Below are 14,860 nucleotides of genomic sequence, written 5' to 3' on the forward strand. Positions count from 1 at the left end.
TCTTTGTTCTGAGGTCTAATGTACTGAACAAATTCAAATGTTTTAAAATAAAAATCAAACAATACACACTCTGGTAAAAAATCTTGCCCTCAATATTATCACTTAAGTTAAAGGAAAACGCTGGTCAATCTCATACATTTTGTTTACGATTCATTGGGTCATAGAGGGGACTTGGAGTGAAGACGTGACTGCAATATACACTATGCATGGACACAGAGCTAAGAGTTAAGTGGGGGGGGGGGGTAACAGGGTGGGTCAGGGTTTGTCCTAGTTGGCATGCTGTGCGGTTGAGAAACACAGCTTCAGTGTGTAGGGGTACGGACCACCTGGAAGAAAGGGGGGGAGGTTAACCAACTGTGGAGAGATGTTGTCGGGCCGGAATAATACATTATCATTAACTAGTCTGGGGTGAATTCCCAAAAACAAATAATTTTTTGCATTAAGATCATTGTTCCTTCATTTAGGCATGAGCCAACATCCGCAGCGTTTACCATGAATGCGATCTCTGTGAACGTTTGGTAAATTGCCTTTTAAAAAGGTTCATTGTTGGTAGGGTGGTGCAGCGCCTTCGGATGAATCCCGGACTGATCTTAGTACTAAAGATCATGTTTTTGGGAAAGTCACTCCTGAATGACAGACTAGTTACTGTGTGTTTGCTCACCGTTGGTATCATTAGCTGTGGTGTTGTTATCGCAGTCTGAGTACTTACTGGGGTTCTTCATCTGGTAGTGGTTCATCATGGCCAGAGCCTCCATGGCGTCGTTTATAGATTCCCACTCCAGCAGCCCGGATGAGCTCCGCTCACCTGTCGCGCCACCCGAGGTGAGAGATACACATTCCAATTTATTGACACTGCAACATCAAACCAATGGGAACTCACTCCAATTTAAAAGACCAGATACAACATAATTCATGCAAATAAAGTTCATATTACTCACTCTTTCCAGTGAAGAGTTTGATGTTAGATGGGTTCTTCACACCAAGTTCCTCACAGACCTGAAAGGATAGATAAAGGGTTTGTTCATGAGAAATGCATTTTCCACCCACACACAAACTAAGTAAGCCAAACTTGTCAAGTTCAACCCTCTAAGAGAACCAACAGCCCAATCCAAAGCTTCCAGCCCCCAATCCTCTCCAGTTGTCTTACCCCGTTGAAGACCTCCACGGAGATGTCGGGCTGCCCGTTGAAGAAGTGCAGGACGTTGCTTGGGTGCTGAATGCGGTTCTTGGCCGCCTGCTCCGGGGAGGTGAAGCGGTTGTTGCGGGAGCCATGGAAGTCCTTGAAGCTGCTGGAGCCATCCTCCAGCTCGTAGGACTGACCAGGCATGATGGCCTGCTGCTTGGACACACTGTGGACGGAGGATGGACAACATGTTGCATCAATGTGTTTATAGTCAGTTTCTATGGACATCAATGTGTATGCAGAGTTTGAAAGCAGCACTGACCAGACGTTGAGCTTCTGTTCAAACAGGAAGTTGTTGTTAAGGTGGCTGATGGCGCGGTCCACAGCGTAGCAGTCGCCCATCTCCACCATGGCTGCCCCCGGCTTACTCTTCATGAACTTCACCTGAAGACGGAGGGGGACAGGGCTCAAAAACCCTATCCTACTATCCAGTGGTGTAAGAATACTTTAAAAGTACAACTTAAGTCGTTTTTGGGGTATTTGTACTTTACTATTTATATTTGTCAACTTTTACTCCACTACATTCCTAAAGAAAATTTGATTTTCTCCAGTACATTTTCCCTCACACCCAAAATTACATTTCGAATGCTCAGGCAGGGCAGCAATATGGTCCAATTCACGCACCTATCAATATTATGCGTTGTCATCCCTACTGCCTCTGATCTGGCAGACTCACTAAACACAAATACAGCATTTGTAATTGAGTGTGCCTGTCTGTCCGTAAGTGAAAGTCACCCAGTAGAATACTACTGAAGTCATTTTCTATGAAGGTATTTTACTTTTACTCAAGTACGACAATTGAGTACTTTTCCCACCACTGCTACTACCCACCTCCAACATGACCATAGAACCTTGTTTTCACCAGTCTATACCCCCAGCAAGAACATAACCCTGAAGAGTCTATAACCTCCGCCTCAGTAATGCATCGTTCCCGTCTGAACTCACCCGCTCCACATTGCCGTAGAGACAGAAGACGTTGAAGACCCTGTCGGCGTTGATCTTTGCGGGCTCCAGGCCGTACACCATGACAACGGGGGAGTCAGCGTGGGCGCTGTAGTCACCAGGGGGAGGTGGGCCATGTCCATACCCAGGTCCCCCGTAACTGCCACCACGTCCGCGGCCACGCCCTCCCATCAGAGGCCCCATGCGGCGACCACCCTCGTAGTGTGGAGGAGGTCCGTAGCCGCTTTCATCATGGTAGCCGTGATAACCACCGGTTGGGCCGGCTTGTGAAAGAAATGGATAGACAGAGGTGATTGGGCAAACCGACTCAAACTGTTACTGGAGTCATTCTAGACATCCCAACAGAGTTGACCTGTGACGCTCATAGTACAATGAACGTCTCTGCCTACCATACTCTGGAGGATGGTCTCCTAGTAGAGCTGGCTGTCTCACACGCTTGTTGGGGTTGGCATTGGGATCTGAGGGCAAGAAACAGCAATAAAGTGAGCCCCTGACTCCTGATAAGACAGTCTATCAGTGTGTCAAAAGGGGCACATCTACAAACTATGGGGCAGTGCTGTGATTAACATGCACAAGAAGCTGGGTAGAGATATTGAGCGTGTTAAGAAAATCATATGTATTTGTTACCATAACTATAAAATGTAACATACTGGAGATTTGTAGGAGGATTTAACATTAGCACAGCAAATGGAATGGATACTCTTACACACTAATACTCTTAACCTCTCCCATTCGAACTCACACACCTTGTGAATTGTTCCAATTGCCTTCAGCGTCAGCATCTGTACAGGTACATACACATAGTCAAAACCAAAACAAATGATGTACAAACTCTAAACAAATATTCTTCTACCAAAATAAAGGCTCAATACATAAATATTATATTGTGCAGGATGTTCTAAGAAAGCCGACTAGAGCACAACCCTGTGGCAAAAACAAATTGAAACACTAACGGGCTACATGAATTAAGATACATTTTTAATTCAGAATTATTTTACTCTTTATTGAGCTATTAAATGTAGGCATCAAAACAACTGATTGATTCTAGCATGAGTTGAGTTTCCTAGTCTGACAACAAATGCATGGTACCCCACCCATGGGCCACAAAGTCTGAAATACAGTTGACAGAAAAACAAAAACCAGGCCTGGAATTTCATATTGCCATTGCCTGGAATGCTGGACCTATTTTGTGTGAACGAATATACTGAGTTTACAAAATATTAGGAACACCTTCCTAATATTGAGTTGAACAGCCTCAGTTCATCAGTATGGACTCTACAAGGTGTCAAGCATTCCACAGGGATGCTGGACCATGTTGACTACCACAGTTGTGTCAAGTTGGATGGATGTCCTTTAGGTGGTGGAATTTACCTTTATTTAACTAGGCAAGTCAGTTAAGAACAAATTCTTATTTACAATGACGGCCTATCCCGGCCAAACCCGGATGATGCTGGGCCAATTGTGCGCTGCCCTATGGAACTCCCAATCATGGCCGAATGTGATTCAGCATGGATTCGAACCAGGTACTGTAGTGTCGCCTCTTGCACTGAGATGCAGTGCCTTAGACCACTGCACGATTCAGGAGCCCAACATACCCCAATATTTTGTTTTGCCCATTCACCCTTTGAATGGCACATACACAATCCATGACTCAAGGCATAAAAAATCCCTCTTTAACCAGTCTCCTCCCCTTCATCTACACTGATTAAAGTGGATTTAATAGGTGACCTCAATAAGGGATCATAGCTTTCACCTGGATAGTATCATGGACTACCCAACAACAAACAAAGACATTTCCTAAAATGTCCTGCTTACTGTGATTTTACAAACTACGTCAGCTTATACATCTAACCGTGGTCTGCCTCAATGTGGAAAACTAGATATTTCCATGTTGCTGTGAGATTACATATTTCTATCTTAAAGAGCACTAGCAGAAATCTGAGGAGATTCCAGACCTGGAATTTGATGCATGAGTTTGATAAAAGTCAACGATTCACATATGGGGTTGACAAAGTCAATCACAACAAACAATTTACATTACAATCATTCTCTATTACCAGGTCAGTCATGTCTCTTTACATGTACTTACAGCACCAAACACGGAGAACACAGGATGCAGAGGGCAGGTAGGGGGGCACTCTTCAGCAAGGATCCTACCCGCCAAACCTGTGACTCCAGCTTCAACTCAGTTTCCACCTTTCCCCACCACCAGAGAAAGAGCATCCACCAATCTTCCATGCTTGGCTTCAAGTTGCCGTCGCTTTGTTTTTATGGGTTGCCATTTGAGGCAAATTTCCAGCTTACCGTGCTTTGAACGCAAAGCCGGAGGACATTTGCACCGTTTGAGGCGTGTCTTGTCGTCAGACACACAGAGCCAAACCTGCATCACACGGGAGGTGTTAGAGGTATCACTTACGGGCCAGTTCAGAAAGAAAAAAAAAACAACGCAGTAGAATCAACAAGAACAGCACGGAAAAGAGGGGAAATGGGAGGGGAAGGTAAAGGGGAAAAAACAGCACCTGAGTCCATCAATGCAGAGAGAGCTTTGGGAAAATGCTGAAGTTTCTATCAGTCTGCCTCTGTGCTTGTATGCTTGGCGGGTGTTTGATGCTTGTGTCTTCGTGGTCCCCTTTTGAGTTTGTGGGGTGCGTCTTCTCATGTAAGTGGGCACAGATGTGCTGCTTGTTTGTTTTTTTGTACAATAGAGGTGGTCCCCCCATGGCGAAGTGAAAGGCATCTAGTGCTTGGCAGTAAAATCATCTGGAATGGCATTGTCTGCGTGGTGGTGTGTTGTCATGGCGATTCAGCTTGGTGTGTCGTTGCCGTGAATATTCAGCTCGGTGGTGTGTTGTGTTGTTCAGCACAAGATGGGAGAGTGATAGCAAAAGGAAGCCCACACACCCAAGTCAAGAGATGGGATGGCATAGTGGTAGTTTGAGAAAAGAGTGGTCTCTCTCTGTATATTGTCTCAGTATGTAGTGTCATCTGTTCCCTTCTTAGGCTGTTTAGAGTGTGTTTAGAAAACTCCTCTGTTGCTCACTGAAGTGGTTGTGTCTGACAGTCAGATCCCGAGGGCTGGGAGGAGTGGCCTTATCGGCCACACACCAGACTCCCGCCCCCATCACACAATGTGTTTTGTCAAAAGGTGAGAACTTCAGCATTCTGGAGATGAGATATGCTGTACTTGTAAGAGGATGGATGGCTATAAATCTATTAGATCAGTCTGTGGTGGTGATTAATGCTGGGTGTCTGCTCACAATTGACTCTTGGAGTGTCTCAGGCCCTTATCGTGATCAAAACAGGACGGCTACTTTCCTCAAACCAACAGTGGGATAAAGAGTAAAATGTTTTTTCCTTGCAGAAGTGGAGAGTGGTGGTGGAAATTGGGAGTAGGAAGTATTGAGAGTTGAGGTTGTGTGAATTCCAGTGTCTGCTGCCCCCATTGTGTCCGATGTTTACTGAGGAGCTGGTTGGTTTGGAGTACCATGAGTCTGTATGAGTGTGCACAGTGAGGACACAATGAGGAGCACCTCTTTCTCACGGGGCAGCCAGCCGCACCTTAACACCTGCACATTAACAGGGACCGTCTAAACACATGGGACAGCCGTTCCTTTCACCTGTTACCTCAGTGTCAAGTGTCTGAAATGAAGATGTGGCCATGGTGGACATGAAACTACTAAGATAAATTCATTGTGGCTCATATGAGTATCTGAACTACCAAAAACAAAACTCACCAGGGTGATTAAATGGACTACCACTCCAACTAAAATTGTGTTACCTTTTGCATAAAAGGGACCAGGGCATATGGCTAAAAGCAAGGAAAATCACATACTGCTGTTGCACCGTGTCCCATTAGATGCCAAATATTCTGCACTTTAAGAAGTTGAACTAAAAGAGCAATGTATCTACCAAGCATCATACATCACTGGAATTCTATGATTTTATTTTCGCACTCATGGCAGCACAGCATCTCCAAATGGAGACAGAATGCCACAAGAAACCCTACTTGGATTCAAAACATCCATCCACAAATGGAGTAAACGACTGACTGACAGGTCGTAAACTGGACTTCTTGAAAGTTCCAGAAATACCATTGAACAAATGTCTCTGCAATGTTCCTAATGAAATAAAATTAAGGGATAATCCACCCCAAACCACTAAGTCTTATGATTAACAGTATTAACACTAATATATCCAGGACCTATATACTAGGCGGTGACAGAGGAAAGCCCCAGAAATGGTTAAAGACCCAAGTCATAGACCGTTTTCTCATCTACCGCACGGCAACGGAGCGCAAAGTCTAAGAACAAAAGCCTCCAACCTCTTACAGATACTTAAGGATAGGGGGCAGTATTGACAATTTCGGAAAAAATTTGCTCATATTAAACTGCCTCCTACTCAAACTCAGAAGCTAGGATATGCATATTATTAGTAGATTTGGATAGAAAACACTCTGAAGTTTCTAAAACCGTTTGAATGGTGTCTGTGAGTATAACAAAACTCATATGGCAAGCAAAAACATGAGAGAAATCCTACCAGGAAGTGGAAATCTGGATGCATGGGCTCTCTTCAAGTCGTTTCCTATTGAATACACAGTGACGTAGTAATAATTCCTACGGCTTCCACTAGATGTCAACAGTCTTTACAAAGTTGTTTGAGTCGTCTACGATGAACAGAGACTGAATGAGAAGGCTGGGAACTTGGTGAGGCAGGGAATGACATCACTTCTTGGCGCGCGTTCATGAGGGTGGATCCTCCGTTCCAAAACGTTTTTCAAGACACAGGAACCGTCCGGTTGAAATATTACTGAATCTTCACGTTCTAAAGGCCCTAAATATTGATGTTTTACAACGTTTAACATGTTTGAACGTCGTGACATTGTCCGCGCGCTTCCTACATTTGGAGTAGCTTACTGAACGCGCGAACAACAAGGAGTTATTTGGACATAAATTATGGACTTTATCGAAAAAAACAACATTTGTTGTGGACCTGGGATTCCTGGAAGTGCCTTCTGATGAAGATCATCAAAGGTAAGGGAATATTTCTAATGCAATTTATGATTTTAGATGACTCCAAGATGGCGGCTATCTGTATAGCCTAGTGTATTTTTCTGAGCTCAGTACTCAGATTATTGCAAAGAGTGCTTTCCTCGTGAAGCTTTTTTGAAATCTTTAATAGCGTTTGCATAAAGGAGATGTTCATCAATAATTATTTGAATGACAGTTTAATTTTGTATCAATGTTTATGACAAGTATTTTTGTAAATTGTGGCGCTGTTTCACCGGCAGTATTTGAGGGAAAATATTTTCTGAACGTCACGCGCCGATGTAAAATGCTGTTCTTATATATAAATATGAACTTTATCGAACACAAAATGCATGTATTGTGTAACATGATGTCCTAGGAGTGTCATCTGATGAAGATCGTCAAAGGTTAGTGCTGCATTTAGCTGTGTTTTGGGTATTTGTGATGCATGCTAGTTGCTTGGAAAATGGCTGTGTGGTTATTTTTGTCGATGTACTCTCCTAACATAATCTAATGTTTTGCTTTCGCTGTAAAGCCTTTTTGAAATCGGACAACGTGGTTCGATTCAGGAGAAGTGTATCTATAAAATGGTGTAAAATAGTCCTATGTTTGAGAAATAGAAATTATTAGATTTGGTTTTGAATATGGCGCTCTGATTTTTCACTGGCTGTTGATCCCGCTAACGGGATCGGAGCTGTAAGAGGTTTTAACAGCTTCTACCCCCAAGCCATAAGACTGCTGAACAATTAATCAAATGGCCACCGGATTATTTCAATTGACACCCCCCCATTTTTTTTTTTTACACTGCATGGTCACCTCACCCCTACCTACATGTACAAATTCCCTCAACTAACCTGTACACCCCCACATTGACACGGTAACGGTACCCCCTGTATATAGCCTCTATTGTTAATTTGTGTTACTTTATATAAAACATTTTACTTAAGAAAATATTTACCAAATAAATGTAACCCTTTCTTGAACTGCACTGTTGGTTAAGGGCTTGTAAGTAAGTATTTCACGTAAGGTCTACTACACATGTTGTATTCGGCGCAGGTGACAAAGTTTGATTTGATGTGAAAAAATCTTTGAAATGTTTAATTTTGTCATAAGGTTGCTAGCAATGTGAAAATCGTTGTGGACTACAAAACTCTGGGCTGACTGGCTGGCTAACTAGCAAACGTAGCTACACACAATAACAAAGTCAATTTCATGTGAAGTAGCTAGCTAGCTGTAACATTGCCAAAACTACTATCAATTTAGGAGTCTCTCACCGGGTTCAGCTTGCAGTTCCTCTCTGCCCAGAGCGAGATGCTATGTTTCCCAGACACAGGGTGCATTGCAAGATGGTACTTGAAGGGGAAACTGAGCTGAATAACTTGGTACACTGTTTAGATTGAGCACATCTAAAATAAATATATACTTTGTCATCTTGATCCATATTAAATACAAATACCACCGAATGGCTGATTTGATGATCTGAAGTGCAGGTAATGTTTTTTTTTAATGAAATGTGATCGTGTGTTATCTCCAGTGACGAGAACCATGTAGCTATGACATGTTCCAACATGATTTTCCTGATTTCACAGACGGAGCATTTTAATTTTACCCCGATAGAACATAGGCTTTCACCAAATTGACAGGAGTTTAATTTCTGGGGTGGATTATACCTTTCACTTAACAACCCCCCCCCCCCCACCTGGCAGGGAAACCTGGTCCATGACAACTACAGGGTCAGTGGTTGTCTAACTCCCCCTGGCTAGAATAGAAACCTACAGACACTTAAGCCCCAAGGAACAGATTTGAATGCCAAAACCTGACCTTAACTCTGATTGACTAATCAAAAGAAAGAAATACCCAGAACTGTATTTTGCAAACAAAATCTCCAATATGTTTAAGATTAACGGATGCATGGGCATTCCAAGTGAGACGCCTAGGGTGCAACACAGTGCTTGGGTGCTGACAGGAGCTTGATGTGAGGTTGTGAGGTGTAACATGCACTGCAGGGAATGTGAACCTGTGTGATGAGACCCCAGGTGCTTCACTGTGGCATAACGGGGAATTCATCAGTTTACCCATGAATGCATGCAGTGGTCTGCAATGCAGACGATTCAACATGCAAGAGCATGTGCTGCAAAATGGCTGCCCCTCAAGGTCACTCCTCGTGCCCTTACTGCGCGTCTGTGGTGTTGAGAGAGCATGAGGACACAGGGTGATGCGTCACAGACGTAGTGCCTCTGAACAGCTTCCGCTGCTTGCTGTGGTTGAGGCCCAAGTTACCGTGGAGCAGGGCGTTCAAAGGCACTACAGCCGGAGGCCTGGGACCCTACCCATCCCACAGTGTCATTAGAGCAGAAGGAGGAGAGGAAGGGTAGGGGGACAGCTTGAGGGGCCGTGGGTGTTTTACCTTGGCCACTCAGGTTGGGGTTTGTGTAGTCCCAGGTGTCCTGGTCGTTCTTGAACACATTGAGGCGGGTTGGCTGTGAAGACAGACATTCAAACATTTCATTATTTTGCCCATCACGGTGTTCCTTCAGTGTTTGGATGGACAAATGGAGATAAGCATGTAACCACTCACCTTGGCGTACTCAATCTTCAGTGTGCAGCAGCCAGAGTAGATGTCTGCCCCATTTAGAGAGGCTTTCGCCCTCTGGGCACTTTGCACAGAGTCAAATGTATGGGAAGTGAAGGAAACTATGGATAATAAAAGCATTCGCCTACTTTACACATTCCATGTTCACCTTGTCATTCAAAGCTCTGCTCACGAAAACAACGAGCACTTGTTACACAATTAGACCTATATCAAGAACAAATAAACAAATATTTACTAGCTGCCACCTGCAGACGACTTGTCAGGGGTGCTGACAGAAGCTTCAAGTGTGGAGTGAATTAAGATTGTGTGGCATGGACTGCAGGGAATGTGAACCTGTGTGTGGTGATGAGATCCCACATTTTTGAACAATGAGATTTTGAGCAAAGGATATTCCACCATGGCCTGAACTCCATTCTTCCTGAAGATGACGATCCTTTGCACAGGCCCACAGTTGTTACAGACGGTATACAGCACATCCTGCAGAGCAGAAAACCAAAATAGTTTGATTGAAGGCCCAGTGCAGGCAAACTTGATTTTCCTGTGTTTTATATACAGTACCAGTCAAAAGTTTGGACACACCTACTCATTCAAGGATTTTTCTTTATTTTTACTATTTTCTACATTGTAGAACAATAGTGAGGACATAAACTATTAAATAACATATGGAATCATGAAGTAAGCAAAAAAGTGTTAAACAAATCAAAATATATCTGAGATTCTTCAAAGTAGCCACCATTTGCCTTGATGATAGCTTTGTATACTCTTGGCATTCTCTAAACCAGCTTCGTGAGGTAGTCACCTGGAATGGATTTCAATTAACATTTGGGGAATTTCTTTCCTTAATGCATTTGAGCCAATCAGTTGTGTTTTGACAAGGTAGGTGTGGTATACAGAAGGTAGCCCTATTTAGTAAAAGACCAAGTCCATATTATGGCAAGAACAGCTCAAATAAACAAAGACAAACGACAGTCCATCATTACTTTAAGACATGAAGGTCAGTCAATGCGGAACATTTTAAGAGTCGCAAAAACCATCAAGCACTATGATGAAACTGGCTCTCATGAGGACCGCCACAGAAAAGGAAGACCCAGAGTTAACTCTGCTGCAGAGGATAAGTTCATTAGAGTTACCAGCCTCAGATTGCAGCCCAAATAAATTCAAGTAACAGACACATCTCAATATCAACTTTTTTTTTTTAAACCTTTATTTAACTAGGCAAGTTAAGAACAAATTCTTATTTTCAGTTAAGAACAAATTCTTATTTTCAATGATGGCCTCGGAACAGTGGATTAATTGCCTTGTTCAGAGGCAGAACGACAGATTTTTAACTTGTCAGCTCGGGGATTCGATCTTGAAACCTTTCAGTTACAAGTCCAACCAGTCTAACCACTAGGCTACCTGCCGCCCCAGAGGAGACTGTATGAATCAGGACTTCATGGTTGAATTGCTGCAAAGAAACCACTACTAAAAGGACACCAAAATAAGTAGAGATTTGCTTGGGCCAAGAAACACGAGCAATGGACATTCGACCAGTGGAAAACTGTCCTTTGGTCTGATGAGTCCAAACTTGAGATTCTTGGTTCCAACCGCTGTGTCTTTGTGAGACGGAGAGTAGATGAACGGATGATCTCCGCATGTGTGGTTCCCAACGTGAAGCATGGAGGTGGTGTGATGGTGCTTTGCTGGTGACACGGTCTGTGATTTATTTAGAATTGAAGGCACACTGAACCAGCATGGGTACCACAGCATTCTACAGCGATACACCATCCCATCTGGTTTACACTTACTGGGATTATCATTTGTTTTCAACAGGACAATGACCCAACACACCTCCAGGCTGTGTAAGGGCTATTTGACCAAGAAGAAGAGTGACGGAGTGATACACCTGACCTATACCCAATTGAGATGGTTTGGGATGAGTTGGACCGCAGAGTGAAAGAAAAGCAGCCAACACATGCTCAGCATATGTGGGAACTCCTTCAAGACTGTTGGAAAAGCATTCCAGGTGAAGCTGGTTGAGAGAATGACAAGAGTGTGCAAAGCTGTCAAAGGCAAGCTACTTTGAAGAATAAAAAAATCTATTTTGATTTGTTTAACACTTATTTGGTTACTACATGATTCCATATGTGTTATTTGACCGTTTTGATGTCTTCACTATTATTCTACAATGTATTTCCACACTGAGGTTGGAATAATTCTGTGAAATTGTGAAAATGATAATGCCATTGTAGTGTAAGAGCTGTTTGAAAAGACCGGCAAAAATGTCAGCCTGTTTTAGTGGGATGGAGTTGGGGCCTGCCTGGTGACATCACCAGGTGGTAAATTAGTTAATAGACTAATGAGAAAGACTCCAAATCCCTCTGCCAATAACATCTAGTTTTCGACCTCCTCACTCAGACCACTCTGTTAGTCCTTGCAAAATTCTTGCTTGAGAAGTTGCTCTTTGCTATGATGCTATTTGAAATTATTTTTGGCTGTTTTTATTGAAAACAATCACAGTAAGGTACTTCATTCTTACCCAGAAATGATTTGATATTGAGACAGAAAAATTGCTGAATTGGACCTTTAACAAATGTGTAAAACAATGTGTTGCAGTGAGCCAAACAATGGTGCCTTGTCATAGCAATGAAACAGCTGCCTTGTATAACGGTGGATGTGTTACCGAGGTTATGGGGTAGATAGGGTTCATGATGGTGAGCAGAAGCACGTTATTGACGCTGCGTGAGTCGTCTGGGTCTCCGGGCCGGGAGATCTTCTGGCTGGTGGAGTAGTTGATGAAGGAGGGGTGCCCAGCGATGTAGACCTGGTTCTCAGCTGCGTAAGTCACAGCATTGCAGGATCCATTCAAGTCCTCGTACTCCACCAGGGCCTGGCGCTTCTTGGGCATCATGACCACATAACTGTGAAGAGAATGGAAGATTGAATAATTTAGTTTCTATGCACTGCAATTAGGATAATGGGCTACAGGAACAAAATACATCAATGGTGCTAAATCTAAAATCTATCCAGTCCAAGTGTGTTGGACAGTCACCTGATGGTCCCGAACTCCTGCAGGGCTTCCACTAGATCTGCTTCCATGATGCCATCAACAAGGCCCCTGATGTGGACCACCGGGGAAGGGAGCGTTTTATGGGGGTCATCATAGCCCTCCTTACAAACAAGACAAAAAAGTTAGATAAAAAATTAAAAACTACAGATGACCATACCACGATAATATACACATCCCCAGGGTGTTACCAATCAAAACCAACCCGCCATTAATGACAGGCACCCCCCCAGGGTACCAAAAAAATCCTAAACAATGATGGGTTGATATGAACAACACATAAACAGAATTTATAGAGTAGTGGGGGGCTTTGCATAAAGCCTGATCTTCTTGAAAAGACAAGCCCGTGCATAAGTGAGTGGAATGGCTGCCTGCCAGAAGATTGTTAGCTGGCTAACGCTTGTCGTACATTCCACGTAGGCCCAAAATAGCTTACGTTACCCCATACAAACAAGTGATATCATCACAAGGTTCTGCCCAAATGCATTGTGGTGTTGGAAAATACTCGGAAACAAGTGTACTAAATTAATGAAAATGGTCACTAAGTATCTTCGCTTGGTTTTATTGATGGTGAGCCTGATGACAAACCTAAACTTAAATCTTCACCACACAACGCCAACGTTAGCTAACTAGAAACATAGCTAGCTTCATTAGCCGCACATTTAACAAAAACAAACAAGTTAACAATGTTAACATTTAATATAGTTTATGATTTTGTATACAAGCTTAGTTGAACAAGCAAAAACGCCGGTTTTGAGGCTAGTTCTGCTAGCTAATTACAGTAACGTTACCATAGCTAACTAGTTCCGCCTAGCTTAGGTTCGCTCATGTTCAGCACTCATATTTTGCACACTTGAAGTTCCAAAACGCTGACTATTTTTGTTTTACTGATGCATGCACCTTTCCTTCCCAACGAAGTCGCGAGTCAATGCTTACCGTCGTCATCCCGTCTTCGGTTTTCTGTCTTTTCGTTGCTCTGCCACCCTCGTTGTAGTAGCGACCTGCTGCGGCGGCCATGTTGTCCCAGACAAACCCTCAAATGGAAAATCGCAAACCCGAGTGAAAAACTACAACGTAACACAAAGGAGCTCGAGCACACTTAGTGGTGAGTGATCCTTCAATCTTTCACAACAGACCAATCGTGCGAGTGTGATACATTTTCCCTCCCCTGGTGTTTGGACGGTAGAAACATTGATAGAAAGGAGGTGAGCACTGGAATGTTGCATGTCTAGTCCCTTGAATATTTTGGTTATTCGATGTAGCTAGCCAATGTTATATCACATCAGAATTAATACGTTATGTCTATGGAACGTTAGCTGGGGATACTTCAAGCACTACCATTACCAAATCGTTTCTCACAACAAAAAACACATTTAGGATTGCAAATCAATGGCTAAAGTATTTTGCTATAATGTACAGTTTGTCTGGGTTAAAGGGGATGGGCAAAGGTTTCCCTGTCAAAACCTCTTCATACAGCAGCTAATAAATCATAAAATTATCTGCAATTATTTGGTCAGCACATGTTATACCTTGATCATAGGAGTTCATTCAGAATTAGGTGTGCTGTCTGACTGATTATTCTTACTTTAACTAGGCAAGTCAGTTTAAGGTTAAGAACGAATTCTTATTTACAATGACAGCCTAGGAACAGTGGGTTAAGTGCCTTGTTCAGGGGCAGAACAGAATTTTACCTTGTCAGCTCGGGGATTCGATCTAGCAACCTTCGATTACTGGCCCAATGCTCACACCACTAGGCTACCTGCCACCCCAAAATTATACAAATGATTTAGAAATATACTTTAAAAATAGGTTACAAAAATACTATACATTGAAATCAAGCCTAAACAATGTAAATCTCAATTAAACAATTAGCCTTCAATTTGAACATGTTCTTTTTGAACTGTCTGCATAGTTTCTGAAAATTTAATCCAACTACTAAATACGCTGACATCAGCTATTGTTTAAATGTGATTCATAATGATTCTGATCCCAATTAGACAATTTATTTAATTGAAAAATTACATCCAAGTTTTAAAATACATCTGAGTCAA

At 42.8% G+C, this 14,860-nt stretch overlaps 1 protein-coding gene across 6 annotated transcripts in view; it reads right to left on the reverse strand.

The window, feature by feature from the left end:
* Positions 1–13,916, reverse strand: part of LOC123723661 (heterogeneous nuclear ribonucleoprotein L) — a 13,995-nt gene extending 79 nt beyond the window's left edge. Inside the window, exons 1-14 of one of the 6 annotated variants that reach the window (XM_082974705.1) lie at positions 13,746–13,916; positions 12,795–12,913; positions 12,426–12,663; positions 10,153–10,240; positions 9,749–9,843; positions 9,578–9,650; positions 2,893–2,928; positions 2,536–2,604; positions 2,129–2,409; positions 1,446–1,567; positions 1,148–1,349; positions 939–996; positions 710–805; positions 1–326 (exon numbers count right to left, since the gene is read on the reverse strand). The exon at positions 1–326 is cut by the window's left edge and continues 79 nt beyond it. In XM_082974705.1, the coding sequence (XP_082830831.1) occupies positions 268–326; positions 710–805; positions 939–996; positions 1,148–1,349; positions 1,446–1,567; positions 2,129–2,409; positions 2,536–2,604; positions 2,893–2,928; positions 9,578–9,650; positions 9,749–9,843; positions 10,153–10,240; positions 12,426–12,663; positions 12,795–12,913; positions 13,746–13,826 (1,617 nt within the window). In that variant the 5' untranslated portion in view covers positions 13,827–13,916 and the 3' untranslated portion in view covers positions 1–267. Of the gene's footprint in view, positions 327–661; positions 815–935; positions 997–1,147; positions 1,350–1,445; positions 1,568–2,128; positions 2,410–2,535; positions 2,605–2,892; positions 2,929–9,577; positions 9,651–9,748; positions 9,844–10,152; positions 10,241–12,425; positions 12,664–12,794; positions 12,914–13,745 lie in introns of all 6 variants that reach the window. The other 5 variants (XM_082974702.1, XM_082974704.1, XM_082974701.1 and 2 more) reach the window with 5 other exon arrangements.
* Between the last annotated feature and the right edge of the window lie 944 nt (positions 13,917–14,860).

This window comes from Salmo salar, chromosome 04 (genome assembly GCF_965601325.2).
Source record: "Salmo salar chromosome 04, fSalSal1, whole genome shotgun sequence".
NCBI lineage: Eukaryota > Metazoa > Chordata > Actinopteri > Salmoniformes > Salmonidae > Salmo > Salmo salar.